The sequence below is a fragment of the Amphibalanus amphitrite genome, unplaced genomic scaffold, assembly GCF_019059575.1.
Source record: "Amphibalanus amphitrite isolate SeventyFive unplaced genomic scaffold, NRLGWU_Aamphi_draft 002028F_arrow, whole genome shotgun sequence".
Classification (NCBI taxonomy): Eukaryota; Metazoa; Arthropoda; class Thecostraca; order Balanomorpha; family Balanidae; genus Amphibalanus; species Amphibalanus amphitrite.
Genome location: NW_024883521.1, coordinates 517 through 21,568, shown reverse-complemented (window position 1 = coordinate 21,568; position 21,052 = coordinate 517). Strand labels below are relative to the sequence as shown.

Below are 21,052 nucleotides of genomic sequence, written 5' to 3'. Positions count from 1 at the left end.
CCCCCCGACCCGAGCGGCCGCACTAGGCGAGTTCCACCGACCTCGGCTGTATTTCCCGATACCCCACAGCGCGGAGGAGACAGAGACAGGACAGCAGACACGCGAACAGACAGTCGGACAGGCTCTGGAGCTCGGCCGGGCTCGGCCCAGAAGGCGCCGCGCCCGCCCGATCCCACTTTCAGACAGACGGGAGTGTGAAAACTGTTAGATGACATGTATAGCGTACATGTGAAAACTAGCGACCCTGCCGGCACGACTTTCAACAGTAACAGTCACCTAATTCGTTTCCATATATGCTCGTAGGTAGCGAACATTATTTAACAGATTCAACAACAGCATAACTGACAATTTGGTTTGCGCTATATGAATTTTCATTTTTCACAAGCATGCATATTACACTCACAAGGAAAATCATTAGGAAACATAACCAAAAACATTGCCAAAGTAGATATGATGTCCCCAAAGCATCTAGACTGTTTGCTGGGAGGTAAGATCACCAAAAACCAACAGAAACGCACATCCGACCACATTGCGCTGAAGCTTTGCGTGGGTGCAACCTGTACCAAATCTAGATGTGTCCCAGACTAGGGCGCCTCACCCTTCTACCGGGGTTATACAAACAATACTCTATAGAAGCTCGCCATGCCCAGCAGGCAGACTGATCAGACAAGCAACGGATAACAAACGAGCGTTCCACTCTGGACCGGAGCGAATCCGCCAGTTAAATCACACCATCTGCTGCCAGGCATTCTGGCATATAAACCCTCCAGCAACGCACCCCATTTCTGCACAGCGCCACAATACACGCACTCCGATTTCCTGGACATGTTAACGTCAGTCTGTATGTTTTAAAGCAGACAGCGGGCCGATACGGCTGCTCTTTACGCGATTACTGCACTTTACCTTGCTCAGCCCCCGGGTGGCGAGTCCTCAATACTATAATATGTCACCGCACTGGTGAGTCCAAACAGCGCCAATCACAAGCTGATAAGTCCACGTCTGTTTCGGAGTCATTTGATAGTTGAATCCGCACTTTTCAGTCATTGGATAAGCGAATTCCATCATTTTCAGTCACTGGATTACCATAGCCGAGCCTTTCTCAGTCTCTGGATTAGCGCGTTGCCTTTCTCAGTCTCTGGATTAGCGCGCTCTCGCAGCGTCCTCCGTCGCTGGAGGAGCAGCGGCTGCGGGTGCGCCCGCTCGGCGGCGCGGTCACAGCCGGTCCTGGCTGGCGTCGACCACCGGCCGGGACGAGCCGCCGGCCGGCCCGGGCACGCCCGGCGCCACAGGCCGTGCTGCCCGGCCGGCTAGTTGCGCGCGCCCCGGCCTCGTGCGCGGTCCCCGCCGCGCGCTGCCGGGTCGCCCTCCTCCTGGTGGCCGAAACAGATCAGGTCAAACCAGGTCAGGTCACACCAGGGTAGTTGGTCAAACCAGGGTAGGTCCAACCAAATCATGTGAATGCAGATCAGGTCAAACAAAATCATGTTAAAGCAAGTTAAGTCAAACTACGTCAACTAGGGTAGATAGGTCAAACCAAATCACGTTAAATCAGGTCAGGTTAGACAAGTAGTCACGACAGACCCAGTCATATTCGGTCAGGTCACGTCAGTCACGAAGGTCAGGTTAGGTGAAGATAGTCACGTCAGGTCGGTTCATGCCGCGTCAATCACGATAGGTCAAGTCAGTTCAAGTCACACTATCCGTCACACAGTCACACAGTGCCGACAGGCTACATGCAGCGCAATGACATAAGATCCTAACAAGAAAGCGAGGACAGAAGAAAGAAGTAGGAATTGAGGGAAGAGGAGGAAAGGAGAATGGACGGGAGAGAGAGAGAGAGAGAGAGAGAGAGAGAGAGAGAGAGAGAGAGAGAGAGAGAGAGAGGGAGAGGGAGAGGGAGAGGGAGAGGGAGAGAGAGAGAGAGAGAGAGAGAGAGAGAGAGAGAGAGAGAGAGAGAGAGAGAGAGAGAGAGAGAGAGAGAGAGAGAGAGAGAGAGAGAGAGAGAGAGAGAGAGAGAGAGAGAGAGAGAGAGAGAGAGAGAGAGAGAGAGAGAGAGATTTTGCACATTTTCGATCGACGACCACGACCAAGTCCAATCCATAAAACATCACAACCAGTAAAACGCCTTTTGGGCGAAGAACGAGCGAGCGAGATGGTGAGCCCTGCAGTGCGGAAGGGCGAGACGGTGCTTCCAACGGGCTTGTGCAAAGCACCCTTCTAACCCGTCGCTAGCGGTGTGCCAAATTTGAACGCAATCGGCCCAGCCGTTCCTGAGATCTGGAAGCGGCATTCTGCACGTGCGCACGTGCAAACGGGGTCCAAAATGACTTTTGCACGGCACCCTACTAACTGGTCCCCAACCGTGTACCAAATTTGAGCGCAATCGGCCCAGCCGTTCTCGAGATCTGGAAACGCCCCCTGCACGTGCGCACGTGCAGTAGCACCCTAACCACAACACATGGGAATGCATTGCCTGGTGGGTGCCTACCTGTATGCCAAGTTTCAGCGAAATCGCCCCAGTAATTACCGAGTTACTGAAATGGGAACAAATTTGGCACCTCTTATTGTTGTATTTTGCACGTGCACTGGGGGTGACCCACATACATCGAGAGTATCCTATTTTGGGTAGAAGGGATGCTGCTACCCTACAAAAAATTACCGCAAGTCAATCGCCCAAGCGGCTGCTGAGATATGAGCCTCTCAAAATCACTACTTTTGCAAAACAGCTTGAACACCCTTGACTTTTCACGTGGCACGTGCCACGACGGTCACTGAGATGTATCAAAAGTAGTCAATTACGGGGTAGAAGGGATGGGGCTACCCAACAAAAAAGACCGCAGGCCAATCGGTCCAGCGGTTGCTGAGATATAAGCCTCTCAAAAGCGTTACAGGCCGGGCCGGGCCGGGCCGGGCCGGGCCGCTCATACTGAGATTTTTCCGTTATATTGAAAAGACTCACTTCGCTCGCTGCGCTCGCTCGCTCGTAACAAGCAAAAAGACACAGCGGGAAGGTGGCAGTTCTGGATTTTTGCACTGGTCCAGAAGTCGACTCTCGCGGTACGACTGAGTCGTATCGTGAGATGCTCCGAAAATCTAATTAATGGCCGGATTTGAAGGACGTATCACTAAGAACCACTAAAAGTTTTAGGCAGACGATGCTTTTTGCCATGTATCTACAGCAGCCATGAAATGGTCACGTTCTTATAAAATTACAAACATCACCTCAGAAGGTCTCTGTCAGTCAGCAAAGCGCGTACGTAGGTACGTACAGTCCGATCTGCACTGTTTCGACTTGGATAGGTTCTGGAGGAGGTTCTGGATACGTCGTCCGATCGAGCAATTGAGGATGACCGAAATACTTCAAAAGCAAGGTGTAACGATGGCGAATGCCTGACCAGCCACGTACGAGGTAGCTGCGAATTTGCCGAATGCCTGTGACCAAGATATCTACCGCTGAACGAGCGAATGCACGCCGCCGCCAGCGCAGTTAACTACGATCATCAATAGCCAGAGTCGCATCTGTCCAAAGACAGCTCTAATCGATTTCTATAAATGGATGTTTCGCCAGTGAATCGGTATCTCGAAGGAGCGACAACGCGAAACTTAATAGAAATATATTCACTTACAACACGTAACAGCTGTAGGTATGCAGTAGGTACGCAAACAAGCGCTACCACAAATCCCGACTAATGGCTATAATAGATAAACCCGGCATCGGAACGATCGGCCTATTTAAAGAATGAAGAGGCAGTAAATTCACAGAAACAAAAAGCTAGCGTTGTCTGATAACGAATTTCAGTACTCATCAAGCACGCGCTTTTACACAGGACCAGGGTGGTCGGAGGTCAATGGTAAAAAGGTGGCCACTATCAAAAACAGAACGGGTTGGTGTTCACAAGAACCGGACATGCCGGTTCAATGAAGGCGGGACGGGGACCGCTCTGTTCTCATAAACATATTATCGGAGGAGCACTGGCGCACTGGGCACCCTGGAATGACCCCACTGACAGCCAAAGGAAGGGGCAAGATGAGTGACATACCGTCCGGTTTTTGTGCGGACCGGCACGTCCGGTGACCAGGCCAAAAAAGGTCCTCGAATGCCGGACGTCGAACTATTTTGGGGACACGAACCTGGTCGTCACCAACGACGCTCATTAACAATCAGAGGTTTGGTATTAATGAGCATTCGTCAGCATTGAGTTTCTCCAGCCAATCACCGTCACAATTCCAGTAGTTATTAAACATTGCTTTATTGGAATGCTTTATACCTACTCGTGTTTTGTAGGCAGTGTAAACGAAGCTGTCTCCCATACCAGGCAGCGATACGGGAGCTCACCCTATGGAACCCAAGAAGCTGGAATCCCTGGAACTCATTGTGACACTGTCGTTACGAGCGCAGCGAAGTCTTTTCAATATAACGGAAAAATCTCAGCATGACTGCGGCCCGGCCCGGCCCGGCCCGGCCCGGCCTGTAACGCTTTTGAGAGGCTTATATCTCAGCAACCGCTGGACCGATTGGCCTGCGGTCTTTTTGCTGGGTAGCCCCAGCCCTTCTACCCCGTAATTGACTACTTTTGATACATCTCAGTGACCGTCGTGGCACGTGCCACGATAACAGTCAAGGATGTTCAAGCAGTTTTGCGAAAGTGATTATTTTGAGAGGCCCATATCTCAGCAGCGGCTTGAGCGGTTTTCTTGCGGTAATTTTTATAGGGTAGCTGCATCCCTTCTACCAAAGGTCGGATACTCTTGATCTATGTGAGTGACCCCCACTACACGTGCAAAATACAAAAAGAAGAGGTGCCAAATTTGTTCCCATTTCAGTAACTCGGAAAGTACTGGGGCGATTTCGCTGAAACTTGGCATACAGGTATTTCGTTTCGTGTATTGTTGAGACCATCCACACCGTGGCTATTCAAGTCTCCCGTCATACATGTTGTAAAAGCAAAGTGACGCTAAAATATCGACAAGTTGTACATACACATAATGCCACATTACACACGATAAAACATATACTGCGATAAAAACATGATAAGAAAAGTGGGATGAGCTAAGCGTGAGCACATGACTAGGTGATGCATTCCCTTACTGCCAGTTTGAAGGCACGGTAGGTCGGCGCGTCGCGGGCGGCGCGCGGCAGACCATTCCAGGCGACCGCCGCACGGTAAGTAAAGGCCTTCTGGCTCGAGGCCAGCCTGCAGCGCTGCAGGTGCAGGTCGCCGTCCTCCGATCCGCGGGTGTCCCGGGTCGACACAGCACCGCGGGGCACCAGGAGCTCCCGCACGCTGGAGGGCGCGCCGTCCGCCCGCAGCAACCCCCACACCTTTGCGACGTCCCGGCGCGCCACCAGGGTCTCGATCCTCGGCCAATCAAGATAATTTAGAGTCGGTGTAATGTGTTCGTGTTTCTTTATCCCTCCCACAATCCTGGCCGAAAAATTGATGACTTTTTGAAGCTTGTGCATCTGCCCCCTGGCCGCCCCACCCCAGACGCACAGACAGTAAGTGATATGTGGGAAAACATAGGCCTGAATGATGGTTTTGAGAACTTGACTAGTGAAGTAATGCCTGAACCTGTATAGAGAAAAGAGAATTTTGTTGCACTTTCGGACGACACAAGATATGTGCTCCTCCCATGACAGAACAGCATCTGTAGTGACGCCGAGGATTTTGACTGCTTTAGAAGGTAGAATTGTAGTTTTCTACAACGAAACAGAAGTTTTGTGTTTTTGCTACGTTATGTTTGCTGCCAACTATCATGAAGTCAGTTTTGCTGCTGTTCATTTTCAAGGAGTTTACTCCGAACCAGGCATGGAGCTCGCGCATGGTGAGCTCCAGCCTAGCTCGGAGCTCGGCCAGACCCGGTCCGTCAGGGGAGGAACAGTCTATGTGGAGAGTGTCGTCCGCGTATGAGATGATGCGGCCATGGGTCAGATGCGCCGGAAGGTCCGAAGTGAACAAAATGAAGAGGATTGGACCGATGATCGAGCCCTGGGGCACGCCGCACGTCACAGGTAGGGTTACCTCGCCACCCCTAACAATCTGGCTCCGACCGCTCAAATAGCTGGAGAACCAGCCGACGTCGCATATCCCGTACCATTGTAGCTTGGTGAGGAGGACGTCGTGATCGACGCTGTCGAACGCCTTTGAAAGATCAATCGCCGTTACCGACGATACCAGGCCGCGGTCGGTATTGCGGACCAGGCGCTCGACAGCCTCGATCACGGCGTCCTCGGTGGAGTGATGTGAGCGGTAAGCATACTGAGATGGGCATAGTAAGTGATGAGTTTCTACATAGTTCGTGAGTTGAGCACATACTACTTTTTCTAAAATCTTCGACAGCACGCTTAAAAGTGAGATAGGCCTATGGTTGGATGGTTGAGTAAGATCACCTGACTTTGGGATCGGTACGACACAAGCTGACTTCCAGCACTCGGGGAACACACCAGTCACAATCGATAAATTCACAAGACGCAGCAGGTGGGGGCCAACAACAGGGAAACAGCGCCGCACCGCAAAGAGAGGCACACCGTCAAGCCCCACCGCTCTAGACGCGCTCATGCCCCGAATGCAGCGCGACAGTTCCGGCAGCGTCGCCGGCTGGAGCCGAAAGCGAGACGAGCAGACGGTGGGTGGGCGCTGGCTGTGCCGCTCCCCAGTCGCGGCCCCTCGCAACTCGTCGGCGATTCGGGACCCCACGGTGGCGAAGTGCCTGTTGAGTTGGTCGGCCCAGGTGGCGGTCTCCCCCGGAGACCCCGTGGCGGCGGCGGACTGGGGATGGTAAGCGTTCTTCAGTTTTTTGAACCTGTTCCATCCACCAAGTAGGCATCCACCAGGCAATGCATTCCCATGTGCTGCGTTTAGGGTGCTACTGCACGTGCGCACGTGCAGGGGGCGTTTCCAGATCTCGAGAACGGCTGGGCCGATTGCGCTCAAATTTGGTACACGGTTGGGGACCGGTTAGTAGGGTGCCGTGCAAAAATCATTTTGGACCCCGTTTGCACGTGCGCACGTGCAGAATGCCGCTTCCAGATCTCAGGAACGGCTGGGCCGATTGCGTTCAAATTTGGCACACCACTAGCGACCGGTTAAAAGGGTGCTTTGCACATGCCCGTTGGAAGAACCCTCTCAATCTTCCGCACGTGCAGGGCTCACTATCTCGCTCGCTCGTTCTTCGCCCAAAAGACGTTTTACTGGTTTCATGTTTTAACGTGCTCGACGTGCTTTGGAATTAACGATTCAAGAGTTGAAAGCCAGGTCAACATTAAGTGCTGCTTCTTCACCTAACTTACCCGAAGCTGAGGCTGGATAATTTCTAAAAACTCGCACCGCCCTATCACTTTTCCAACGCGGCCGGCCGGGGTTACGGGGTAGGGTGATGCTTGATAGTCATCCAAGGTAATTCTGTTTCATTCCTAATTGACGTGAATCCAGGCGAGAAAAAGAGCGTGGTGCTCGTACTGAGAGGAACACATAGGCATCTAATTTCAAATTCTAAGGTCAACCATGAACCAAACATGATTATTTCCGCCGATATTTATGCATGATTGAAGAATGGCTTCTGTGGTTTTGCTTCTGTGGTGTTGTATGTTGGCTGTATGGTGTCGACGGAGATGAATGAGATGAAAAAAATGATAAGGCTTCTCTCTACATAGTTCGACTTTTCCAAAATAAAGCCTGTTAATATTTAGTTAGGGGACAAAATATTATATTTCAACGAGTGGCATCACCTTCGTTGGTAGCCATCGGTAGTCCCTTCGGTTCCAAACAGTTAGAACTGAGCTCTCTCATTAGGTACATACTCTTGACTTAGACTTAGCAACCGTGTTGACAGAACAGAAATGAACAAATCAATGAGGATTCTAATTCCAAGGCCTAATAAACCCAAAGAAATGTGCCGTGTCACTTGACAACACCACCTAACCCTCGCCCGCACAGGGGGGGGGGTTGCCACCCCCCCCCCCACCAGGTAGTCTTTCTGCTCTGCACTCAACATTTTTTAGCTAGAAGTCTGATTTTTGGTATAGCTGCTCCTCTATCCTTTCTTGGTGTCCACTGAAAATTTCAAATTTCTGTGGTTTTTGGTTTCGGAGATATGACCTTATTTGTCAGGTCATGTCATGACCCAAATGACCAATTCTCAACATCTTGCGTTGGCTATGGGCCTTGTGAGCTTTTGACACCTTGATTTCGGCCTTTTTTGCCAGTCTTACCTCCCACCTATCATGGAGCATGTTGTTCGACGATGTGCAGATGTCAAGGTCAGGGTCAAGGTCAACCTAGGTCATCTAAAATCATTGCGTTTTAGGCAAGCGTAACTTACTTTTCGTGATGTTTTTTGACTGCATTTTTGGTAAAAGCTTCTCAGATCACGATTTCATGTAATATGGACACATAAACACTCGGTGCACACATCAGTATACACACAGACACACACAGACATACAAACACATATAATTGACCTTGACCTAACTTGACCTGAAATGACCTTAGCAGCAAAAATCTGGTCGGGTAGTGTGACAAAGAGGTTCTAGCTGGCTTGGCACCGGAAAACGGCATCGTCATCGGTATATGCTAAGCAGCGCACTTGATATCCAACGGTGACCCAAAACAGCAACATTCTTTAGTTTGACCCGACCTGGAAGGTCAATGACTGATCCGAGAAGGTAAAACTGGGTATCATTGGATTCGTGTCTTCCCAAATAATCTTTTTGGTCTTTACCGCGAAGCTCTATCTCCAACAGGAACGAAATGGCGCGGGGGTTGGCAACCCCCCCCCCTCCCCATGTGCGTTCTAGGATGGGAAAATGGCATGTGCGGGCGAGGGTTAAATGACGGCCCATGGGGTCATTGTAGGTCAATCCAGGTCATGCCCAGCTGAAGTGTCCCCGTGCTGGTCATGAACACGAAACAAATAAGTACACACTATAATACTTTCCCGTACCACAAACCTATCACAATATGCAAGATTTAATGAAAAATCGCTCCAAGATTATACTAAATGCTGCAGTCATCACTTCATGATCTGCGACGACATCTCGCTACGACACAAAGTTTCACCTCGCTACGACACAAGGGTCAGCGTCTATCACAGAGAGTTCATGTGCAGGAAGGCCGAAGGGGGTGGCGTTATATCATCTCTCGCCAGTGGCGACTTTTCGTAAAGTAAAAAAAAAAACTGACGAAAGTTTGTAGCTCTCCTCCTGACACATCAAGAAAAACAAACAACCTTTTTCATATCTCGCGTTTTACAGCGGTAACGCATGGAATGGAGAAGTGTAGTGATTTTATGTTAAGTATGGAGTGGCGCGCGTCGTGGCGCCAAAGAATTATCGGTTTTAATGAAATAAGAATGCCTACCACAACCACACAGTGAGACGAGGACCGTAGTACAATGTTGTAAATGAATCTGTTTCCAAAACTGTCAAGATCAAGATCAAGACCTCAGCTGGCAACATGAGCGTGGAGTTTCTGCATAATGTTTATGCGAAATGGTATCGACCGTCATTTCTTAAACAAAAGTAAATGTACCAAATCTGTCACCACTGCCAGCACTGCTCGTCAAGGATGACAACAGGCCAAAGTAAATAAAAAACTGCTGATGTTGACTTTGTTGCATGGAAACCGAAACAACAAGCAGAGAAGTGTCTTCGATCTAGTATCGCTTGAAACCGTCAGACATGTGCAACCGAGCTGGAATAATTATGTCCAAGGCCGACTGAGTTACGCTGCTCCGGGCATGAACCTTTGCTGCCACCTAGCGACTGAGCCTGAAACTATAGTTTGCGCTCCGCCGCGGGGATAGCGCGCGGCGCTGGTGGCACCTGCAGTCCCCAGATCTGAGCCGGGACAACAAGAACGGCTCCGCCGGCCAAGGGAGAGCACAATAAATATCATCGGAAGGAAAGCCGAGCAGAGTAGTATGTACGCAGCACGCGAGTGTAATAAGCCCGTTAAATAAGCCCACTTGCCGGCGCAGCTCAGTGATTACCATCGCCAAGGACGGATACACGACAAGTAGGCGAAAATACATGAGAAGATACTATCGACAGTATTCTCTCAACGACCGAGCAGAGCGTTTCAATAATAATCCCGCACTTTACAGAGTGAGCAGGCAATCCCCACCCCCCCCCATCCCACAGCCTCAGCAGGGCGCGACTCACCTTGTTTGGAGCTGGATGGTGCGCCGCCGGCCGGCGACCCTCCTCCTCCTCCTGACGCTGCTCGTAGTGCACAAAGTCGTCGAAGATGGAGGTGCGGTGGTTGAACGCGTGGATGATTTTGAGCACCTGGCGGCCCTTGTCGGCCGGCACCTCCTGCGTGTCACGAGAGTTTGTCACCGGCTTATTCTCGTTGTTCTCCAGCCGGATGTGACGCAGCTGAGAGTTCGGCACGTCCTTCACGTAAATCCACTTTACTTTGAACTGACCCTTCCACTTGTCCTGCGCCCAGACCGAGGACGACGAGCTATAGTCCACGGGCGAGAGCATCTGCGCCATGCCGCAAAAGTGGCCGCTGCCGTTCACCGAGTACAGCAGGTACACCGGGCCCTTGCCGTCGCGCTCGCGGAACGCCGAGTCCAGCCGTTTGTTGCCGTGCTCAGTGCTGGCCCAGATCTCGTACTTGATGGAGCGGTGGATGTCGTCCTCCGAGTACGACTTGATCACGAAGAAGCGCGCTCCCTTGGCGCTCAGGTCGAACTCCTTGGGGTTGTACTCGTTGCGGTCGCGCAGCTCGTCCAGTACCGGGTGCGTGGGCGGGGGCGGCGGCGGCGGCGGCTGCGCGGGCGGCGCCTGCGGGTAGCCGAGAGGCGGCTGGCCGCGACCGCGCGGCGCCAGCCAGCCGGGCCGCGCGCCCACCGCCGCCGGACCCACCGGCTTCGGAGCGCCGTTCTTGCCGTCCCACACGCCGATGGTGTCTCTGGGCGCGGGGCCGGCCATCGGCATCACCACCTTGCCGCCGGCCAGCGGCGCCGCGCGCGCCGGCTGGCTGGCGATACTGGCCCACGACTTTTTCTGCGGTCCCCCGGCGGCCGGCGCCAGCTCACCGTACATGCGCGGGTCGTGCGCCGGCTGCTTGGGGTCCATGCTGAGCCGCTGCATGCCCTGTTCAACCTGTTTGACGGAACGCTCCTCACCGCCGTACGCGGCCGGGTCGCCACGGTAGTAGTCCCCGTATTTGCGGCCCATGCCGCCGCCCCAGCCGGCCGAGTAGTCACCATTGCCATGAAACGGTCCGTATCCGCCAAATCCCGGCTGGCCGAAGCCACCGAAGCCCTGTCCACCAAACACTCCGTCCATTCCGTAGCTGTCGGGCTGCACGGGCGGCTGGCTGTAGCCGCCCATGAAGGCCAGGTGGTCGCCGCCGCTGCTCCAGGCGCCGTCGCCGACGCCGAACGCCTGGTAGGGCGGGTAGCCGGCGGCGCCGCCGTAGTAGCTCGACAGGTAGGGGTCGGCCGAGGCAGCCAGTCCGGTCATGGCCGTGCTATAGTTGGGCTGGTGCTGAGAGCGCCAGCCGTCGAACGCCGCCTCCTCTGGCTCCGCTACGCTGGCCGCCTCCTTCGGCGCATTTCCTGCTCGCCAACCAGCCAAGGGGATGGGTGGGGTCAGTTCACGTCAGGTGTGAGACACACATTGCAGCCAGATTTTAATCATTATTGGACCAGCAAACTTACAAACATTCCTTTACTAGCACATGATGAACTAGAACTATGAAGAGAGTTGAAGAGAACCTGGTCACAAAATGAAACAGTTCTTTTAGAGTTGTTTTTACTTTTAAGGTTAAGGTTGGAAGGATGAATTACTTTGCTCTGAAGCTACAAACTGCAGGCTGCAGGGTGTAACGAAATTATCCGGACATCTATTTTTCGCCATATCTGTTCGCACATTTCCTTTTTCTGATGTTAGAAGCGGGAATATTGGATGAATACGTGCCTCTGGTATCGGTTCTCAGCTTAGCAGTGACCTGACCTTGCGAGGTGACTCTTTCTTCGAGTAAGAGTCGAGTCACCGGAGGGCTCATTTGATAGTTTTCGTACAAGGTAGAGACGAGAGAAAGGAGTAGGTACAGTTCTCCTTTCATAGTAAAACTGCACATCGGTGGCATGGCGGCATCCATGGGGGCATGAGCCAGAAGCTGGTCTGCCAGTAGCTGGACACTAACAGCAGCAGTTAGCTGCAGCCAGTTGTACATCTGCCTGAGGCATGCTAAGCTGGGACATGGGTGGCAGACTCAGCCCGGCCGCGACCCCAAAAGCCGCGCTTTGCCAAGTGGTGAGGAGAGTTGTCAAAATAGCGACAAGGAAACGACACCAGTCAATCTGCAAACTGACTCAAACTTTTACCAAGGCAGATAATACGAGGTCCCACGATATAATTCACCGCTACCCGCCCTTTAGCTTGGTTTTACTGCCCTTCAAACTGAAAAAAGAAAACGAAACTGACTGGAAAGCAACCAGTCCACCACCTTTGGCCTCATGCCAGTGTGTCCACTGGTCGAAGGAAGACATGAGTAAGATGGTCTGGTCGGACGAGTAGCCGTTCGATCTGTATTTTCCTTAGAACCGTCAAATCGGCCATGTGTGGGCTGCCAGTAGCTCGAACATGCCGGCCCTCGCCGGCGTCAAACATCCGGCCAAGATCCAGATCTGGAGCATGTTCAGCTGCTGTGCGATGTTCCAGCTGTACATGGTGTCACAGAAAACCACCATCAGTGACGAGTATTAACGGAGCAACATCCTGGCTAAGAAATGGTTTGAGGCGCTCAACCAGACAGCACAGGAGGGCTCGGTTTCCCAACGCCCACTGATGCCTGATTCAAGCCACGCTGTCTTTATACGGGCTGGTGCGCCACCTTGAAGTCCCTCTCCCTAGAATAATGAGAACTGACGCTGAGAGGACCTCTTACCCTTCTGGGCTAACGGGCTTTGGCTTGAAAATAATCCCCATCCCAATTTCATCGAGGTCTTATAAGCTACTGTCCAGCAGGAGGTGATTGAGGGGGACACCCGTCACCAGCGCCGCCCAGCTGTGGGCGCAGGTCAAGCCGGTGTCGCTCCACACCAGTGCCAGTGTGTTGGAGAACCCAGTGGCTGGAATGCTACAGTGCAGTTGTAACTGTGATCTTATGGCAGATGGTTATATCATCATTTAAAAGAAGAAGAAAAAACTTCAGATCGTCTTGCTTGTTAATTGAAGCATAACGAAAGATGCCCGGATGATTTTGTTACACCCTGCAGGCAAATAAAAACAAAACACTCTTACCTGGTGGTTGCTGAGTTTTTCTCTGTGAACACAGAAAGCACATTGGTCTCAGTCACTGTGAAATTCCCTGGGCAAACCTAAATATAATTCACACTGAAGTTGTACTACACTCTGATCACAAATAGGCAGCATGTACACATATAAATCGAGGAAAATCCCAATCAAAGTGTTTTCAGGATAGACAAAGATAGACAAATGATCACTAATAAACCTTATTACACAACATCATTCAAGTTAGTGAACTTATCACTGAACATTAAGATGTCTTTCAAAGCAAATTTACCACAAAATGAGTTCAATGAGCCATCAGCTGTGAAGCAAAAATCATTATTCAGCTGCACTTGGAGCTTACCTCGCGTTCGATGTCCTCGGACGACGAAGATTCTACGTCGTCCGGCCAATCCCGCTCAAGGTCAGCGGGGGCTCGGCTGCAGTGATGGAACGTAATTGGCCAGACGACGTAGAATCTTCGTCGTCCAAGAGACATCGAACGCGGGGTTGATCAGGAATGTCTGTTAACCCGCGCCCCACTGGGGGGGGGGGCAGAATCTGCCCCCCTCCCGTTTTTCGCCAATAACGTCTAAACGCGTTACGCCAGCGACGTCAAACTTTCAGTACCTTATCATACATCAATTTGACACGTTCCCTGAAAATTTGAGCGATATCCGTCGGAAAATGTTTTCAGAAATTGACGTTTTAGTGACGTCATGTTCGCCATTTTCGCCTCAAAAACGGCAAAATTTCAAACGCCGCTAACATCTTCATTTTTAAAGGAATCAAGACGTAACAAAAAAGGTTATACGTGATTTTACTTTGTCTACCAAATGACTATCTTGATTTTTTGAAAATCTTGGATTTTGGCCCAAATTTTTTTCTTAAAAAAACTGACTTTTTTGGGAAAATAATAATAAAATCCGAAATTTTGAGTGTATCGAAAAAAAAACGGAATATATGTCAGAGAAGTGGTCTATGTGCACCTACATACCAATTTTTAGAAGAATCGGTTCAAAAATGTGGGAGTTATTCAACATTTTATGACGTCATGACACACAAAAATTTCGAAAAATGAGATTTTTGGAAGTTCTAGACCTCGTGCGGAAACAAAAATAGCACCATTCGATTCGCCGTGAAAAACTGCATCAGATAGACACCTTTTTAGGCCTTAACAACCAACTTCAAAATTTGACCTCACTTGACCTGACCTCGACCTGAAATTCATCCAGAGGTGGTCCATATCACTTATTGAGTGTGCCTATTAAATTCTATGAGTAAAATAACCCATAAAACATGTGTCGCACATGCCCTTTTCTATATTTTGTTTTTGGTGACCTGACCTGACCTTGACCTTGACCTTTGAATGACATTGTATGCAACGAATATTGTCTTGGTAGTCTAAGAACACGTTTTGGGCAATCAGTCTCAGTCCATTCTTCGGCAACTACGGTGCAAGGCCGATACTGTAGAAACTTGCATTTTGTACCCTTGACCTGACCTTGACATGACCTCTGACCTACTTAAGCAAAAAAAATTGGGCTCTCAAGATCCGCCTTGTTGAGAGCTTTCGATTGCCGTTCTCCCCGTCTTTCTACGACCATCGGTTCGGAGGTTAGCCATACGCCCCCCCCCCCCCCCCAGCAGGGCGCGTATGGCTGAATAGCCCAGCGGGGCGCGGGTTAAAGGGACCCTCCTACCTCCTTAAAAAAAGTTAATGAATTGGAATACAAGTGATGTACCATGGTTCAGAATTCAGAAATAGCAAAAATGATATCAATAAAATTGCACTGAAAAAAAAATGATCCACTGGTTACTGAGATATTTGACTTTTACTTTTGTTTGTTTTTTTGGGGCCTCCACTGTAACTTATGAGGTCAGCTGCAAGCAATAATTTGGTATCTTAAAAGTGAGACAGATGTTGAGCGCAATTGACAGTATGTACCATCAAAGCAAAAATTGTCTCGCCAAGGTTTTAGCATGAGATTTAAAAATTCATAGATCTACTCTGACATCACAAAGTCACAAAGGGGGTATCTAAATGCATTACCCGATAGCCCCTTAGGATTTGAACACTGCAGATTTTGAAATTAACCCACACCCCACTGGGGTCTGCGTATAACACGCCCTACTGGGGGGGGGGGGGGGGTCTTCATAGCTCCCCCCCCTCCTAACTCCCGAAACTACTGAGCCGATCATCAAAATTCAAACGGCGTCTGATAGCCCCGGAAAAACTGTCGAACGAAACCTTATTTCATTGCCCTCGAGGTCACCGATGACGTCACAGCTCAGGTCAAAATAAAAATCATCAATGTTTGGCTTGTTCACATTTTGGGCTCTGGCCCCCGTCCTATAAGTCGGATCAGGCTCATTTTTGGTTTACACACTCGTGAACAGATGCTTTAGATGCCCTGAGGGTACCAAACTTGTACTTTGATTTCCAGGTCAGGGTCAAGTCATCACAGGTCACGGAAATCTTGTACCGTGCATCGGTCACGTGAAAGATGCTTTATGGTCCATTTATGCCAGAGTTCGAATTCGATGTCGTTTAAGTCATTTGAGGTCATTTTGAGCTGAATTGAGTTAAAGGGACCCTCCCACCTTCAAAAAAGTTAATGAATTGGCATGAAAGTGATGTCCCTTGGTTCAGAAAGAGCGAAAACGAATATCTACCAAATTTCACCGAAAAATATTCACTGGTTTTCAAGATATTAGGCTTTTACTTTTGTTTACTTTTTGGGATCTCCCTGTTACTAGCGACTTTATTTGGAAGCAATAATTTTGCAGCCTTAAAGTGCGGCAGACGTTGCGCGCAAAGCAGCGTATACCACCACGTGTTAACGATGGTTTTAGTCTAAGATTTAAAAATCGTTAGATCTCCGCTGACGTCACAAATTCTAAGGGGGCATACCAATGCATTAGCCCCTTAGAATCCGAAAACTGCAAGTTTGAAATTCCATATCTTCGAATTAAAGCATTTCTCGATGTTGTGAGTGCCCAAACCGGTATTTGCAGGCCATGGCCACCAATTTGGCTATCTCAACTCAAAACTAATGTTAAGATGGGAGGGTCCCTTTAAGGTCAGGCCACTTTCAGGTAAAAAGGTCAAATTTTAGTTTAAATTTTGCAACAAAAAAGGTGTATATCGGATGCAGTTTGAGCTCAGGAACACGATGGTGCTGTTTATATTGGTGTACGATGTCGAATACGTACTGAAAAAATGATTTGAAAAATTTATAATTGTGAATTTTTTGCTCTAATGCATATAACTTGGCCATTTTTGAAGATATCTGGATAAAACTTGCCAGAATAAGTCATAAGCATGCATAGGCGTCGCCAGATTTTGGTTGAGGGGGGGGGGACAAAATCAACTTTTGTGTTAAATCTTGCCTTTCCTCAGTCGTTACTCACTTGTTTTACATACATATCATTCGACGCGCAATGGTGCGAGGAATCCGATGGTGACAGTCTTCCTTCTAGCTATGACATGTATTTTTTTTTTTACAAAAAAAAATCGAAATTTTGAAATTTATGGACAAAAACGACTGGTAGAATTACAGTGGCTGCAATTGCCGACACACTGCAGAGGGCCCCTGTGCAGACGCTCGTCGCTCTTGATCATCACCATAAAAAAATGAAAAACGCTCCATTTAATAGGATCACCCTGCTAAAACCTCCATTCACGCATGCATGCAGAGGTTTTACGTGAAATTCATAGGGCTTATCCCAGCCGCCGATTGTAGCAAAGTTGGGCATTCGGCGAGAGTGAATGTTGGAAGTGTGAATCGGAAGTAATCCATCTTTGCTCCAGTGAGAGGAAGTGTTTTGTTCACTCGAGTGTGAACAAAAAGTTTCTCAATTTTCGTGTGAAGGGAAGCGCTGCAAACGCGATCAAAAAATGTTTAACGGAACCAAAAGCTACGCACGGCATAGCGACAAGGGATCCTTTAGAGATATAATTGGAACTTCCAGGCCATTTCAGGCCACTCAGGGTCAGTGTGGACTCTCAGAAGCCTGCTTAGGATCCCGGAGATCGGCGTGGATCACCCCAAATATTTACGTGTATGTGGTGTTTTAGGGCTTACCGAGCCCAAGGTGGGGCCCTCAGAAGCCGGTGTGGGCGGCGGGCGCTAAGAGACTAGGCCTAGGATGAGCCTGAAGCCCTCACATAACAGTGTGAGCCCTCGGGGTCTGTATCGAATCCTTAACCCTATTCCGGCGGGCTCTGAAAGGTTCGATTCTGGGCGGGGGGGGGGGGCCTTTTCGGCCCCCCTTAAGATCTCAAAAACTACACATCGCAGAGACAAACGGCAAACGGCGTTTGGTAGGTCGTTTAAAGATCTACAACTTTTACATAACACATTTTCAGGTCAGGTCAATATTGAGGTCACCAGAGGACTCTTCAACGATAAAATGTTTTGGAATTAGTTACCTATATAACTTTTAAACTAAGAAACATAGAGACTTAAAATTAATACATTTTTGGTTGCTCTCGTCGAGGCGATGCGAAATAAGTATGCGATGACCTTCGCAGGTCAATTTGAAATTTGACCGGAGGTCAAGGTCAGGTCATTCATCAATGAGGTTGTGGGGTATGGTCATGCTGCATACCAAACGACGCGCCTTCACCAGGCGAGCAGTGTGGTACCACTTAAAAGTCTTTAGCACCATCATGTGATTTATTGACAGAAAAACGATTTATGATGTCACATGACCTCAGATGACCTTTTCCGGTGCCCCTGTCAATTAATGGCACCAGGATCATCACCGATGAGTTAATCTTCCATAATACTGAAAGAATTGGATGGTTTTGACTCGTTTACACGAAGCAGGAGGCGTTTCAATATTTTCCCATAGGCTTGCAATGTAAAGATCACGAGTCTGGCCTGACCTCAGGTCACAGATATAAAAATTCTGAATATACAAATAAAACATACTGGTACCCCATCTAAAACCTGATAATTGCGATAACAATACACGAAACTAAAAAATAGTCGTTTTAGAGGAAGTTGAAATTTGTCCCAATTTATCTGCCCAACCATGTATTCCGATTTTCTCGAAAAGTCAAAAACTTTTTGGAAAAAATAAAAATATAAATTTTGAATTCAAATATATATCATTTTCAAAATTTTCAAAAATTTGAAAATCCGAGATAGCAGTTTAATAGCGCAGTCTATTCTGAGTCCTCTCGTGCAAAGAAATTGGATCTAGCTTAAAACGTCACTCTGACGTCATTTCAGGCCGACCTATGGTATCTAGTATCTACGAAGTTCATATTTTGACACAAGGTGTCAAATTTCCTTTAATGCTAAAAATCAGGTACACTACTACCAGAAATAACAAGAACTAACTGCTAATCTAACCTGACCTAACCTTGCCTACCATAATATTATAAACTCACCTAACTCAATGTGAGGTTGAATGCAACTAATACATGCAAGCAATAAATGTAATAAATATGCAACAATAAATGTTAATCAAGTTCATTGCAGGGCCCCGTTTCACCGGTGATAGCAGCACGCTGCTATTACATGTCTCAAATTGGGTTTCCATGGAAACATCAACAAACCATGACATCGTCAATCTGTGTGATGTCATCAAATATTGCTGCTAACATCTTCATGGCTGTGCGATCAAACAAATGTATCAAACACAATCAACGAGACAGCAACTCTGTTCCAAATGCTGCTATGAAAAAGCTCACAGATTACACGAAACGTCATTAGTGTGACGTCATCACATTACTTTTTTTAAATAAATTTAGTCCGAACCTTTTGATGGGAAGGATTCACAAGGACAGGGCCACGGCTAAGAGAAGCTTGTTGCGGTGACTCTGCCCTCTACCCTCCAATCTTGCAATTCCGGTTCAATGGCAGAATTTAGAGTCCAAAGTTTAACGTGTGCACATAGCCGCGCACGGCCGGTCCCCTCACTGACTTCGCTTGGCTACGGCCTGCCACCAACCGCAGCCATACCTGTCAGGAGGCCCATAAATGTCAAGCGCCCATCGCACTTCAAACCCGGACTGTTATAATCGGGAACGCGTGCTCTCACCACGCGGAGTCCAGCGCTCTACCAACTGAGCTACGGGACAATTACGTCAGCTTGTGCAATATCACCAGTGAAACAGGGCCCTTAGGGGTGTTCACGGGCACCGCACACTGCTGCGTGCGCTGTGTGCGGTGCGTCCAGCAGGCATGGGGGTAGGGGATGGGTAGGCGGTTCTAACGTCACGGCTGCGTGCGGTGGACGGTCCGCTGTGGCCAGTTCCGACCGGCCACAGCGATCGCTGTGTGCGGTGACGGAAGGCTGACGTAGGGACGCAGTGGGCGGAGCTTGGAGGCTGTGTGCGGTCCGACCGCACACAGGGCCCGTGAACAGCCCTCTGGATATATTCAGGGATGGACTGAAAAAAGTATTGTATCAATGCATGACCTTACCTTTCAGCCTAAAAAGATGGGTAGCAGTAGAGCAGGGCAGGCATCACATTTAGTTTTTGCAACCAAGGAGAGGCACTGTAGGTTGTTAGGTTGTAGGTTGCAGGTTTTAGATGGTAGGTTTTAGGTTTTAGGTTGTGGGTATTAGGTAATGTTAGGTAAGGTTTGGTTAGGTTTGCTTTGGTTTGCTTTGATTAGAAAGCAGCTCTGGGTATGGTCTCTCCTTGGTTGCAAAAAAAAAGAATTTGAATTTCTTCATTTCTTAAAGGGTGCAAAAGGAGGAAATTATTGCAGTTTAGAATAATTGAATGAACAATTAGCATGAATAATTAATTAAGTTCCTTGTGGGATGTATTCAGGGATGGACTGATCGTGATCACTATGACCTTAATAAACACTCGGAATGAACACATCCATGAGTCTTGATAATTCAAACGCTTGTCACACTTGCATATTAGCATTACGTAACTGGCAAAATGCTTTGTAAGTGTTAAACTAGCACACGATCTGAGAAAATAATAAAACAGTAACCCATTGCACCAGTAATGCATAAAATTCACTGGAAATACCCACCTGGTCCTGAGCACTGGCTGACATCCCCTTATCAGAAGCGGTAAAATTGGCAGCCTCGAGCACAAAATCTGCCTCAAAAGTGAATAGAGCCAAAAAGATGTCTGCACTGTATCTTACTGTATCCCAGGGACAAACTAACCACAATCAATTCAGATTACCGGTTACAATCCACTTTGCGAAAATCTCGGAAAAGAACGGATTTTCTTTTGTATTTCCTGGGCAATGAGTGAAGCTCGCTCAACCTGTGCATGAACACTTGAACACATTCTTGTACTTGAGTAGGTGAGTGATACTGCTCATGGACTCAATAAAGCAATCAGCATCCTTGTTATCATCCTGTTAACATAACCAGATGTCCTTAGAAATAAGTAAGTCCTGCTAACGAACACGCTCAAGAAATGAAGCAGCTGCGCCATTTCTGTTTCTAACGATTCCTTCCATTTACCTCACTCTGTACCAATTTATTTCACACTGTACCTTATTTTTCCCTGATATCTGGTTCATAGAGTTACCAGGTAAAAAGACCCTCACTTTCAACCAGATTACCCTCAATTCGTACTTTTTTTACTCGTTTGTGCCGAATTGGTGTTCATTTTCATCGGTCCCACAAATTTACGAATAGCGACCTTTTTTATTACCTATTAGGTAGGTACAGGGACCCGCAGTTGCTTCTGTACACACCAGTATTTCAGCGTATTCTTGGCCTCTGACACCGTTGGAGGCGAGTTGGGAAATGATTAACCCGGTTTACATAGCATATTTGACGAGGCTCTAGTTCGTTAATTTGGCG

The 21,052-nt window shown here is 48.7% G+C and overlaps 1 protein-coding gene across 2 annotated transcripts; it reads right to left on the bottom strand.

Moving 5' to 3' along the window:
• Positions 1-31: 31 nt before the first annotated feature.
• LOC122376139 (YTH domain-containing family protein 1-like) lies at positions 32-20,516 on the bottom strand. Of its 2 annotated transcripts, none has more exons than XM_043355847.1 (4): positions 20,263-20,516; positions 13,262-13,283; positions 10,163-11,571; positions 32-1,370 (listed from the first exon to the last, which is right to left on the bottom strand). In XM_043355847.1, the coding sequence occupies exons 1-4, from the start codon at positions 20,284-20,286 to the stop codon at positions 1,308-1,310; spliced, it is 1,518 nt and encodes a 505-aa protein (XP_043211782.1). In that variant the 5' UTR covers positions 20,287-20,516; the 3' UTR covers positions 32-1,307. The 2 variants fall into 2 exon arrangements, with proteins under 2 accessions (XP_043211782.1, XP_043211781.1); XM_043355846.1 differs by having other exon boundaries at positions 32-1,379; positions 10,164-11,571; positions 20,263-20,499.
• Positions 20,517-21,052: the final 536 nt, after the last annotated feature.

Coding starts and splice junctions, on each gene's coding strand:
- LOC122376139 (XM_043355846.1), bottom strand. CDS start 20,286: ATGTCAGCCAGTGCTCAGGACCAG. Junction 13,284..20,262: donor CAGCCAGTGCTCAGGACCAG/GTGGGTATTTCC, acceptor CTGTGTTCACAG/AGAAAAACTCAGCAACCACC. Junction 1,380..10,163: donor CACCATCCAGCTCCAAACAA/GGTGAGTCGCGC, acceptor CTGATCTGTTTC/GGCCACCAGGAGGAGGGCGA.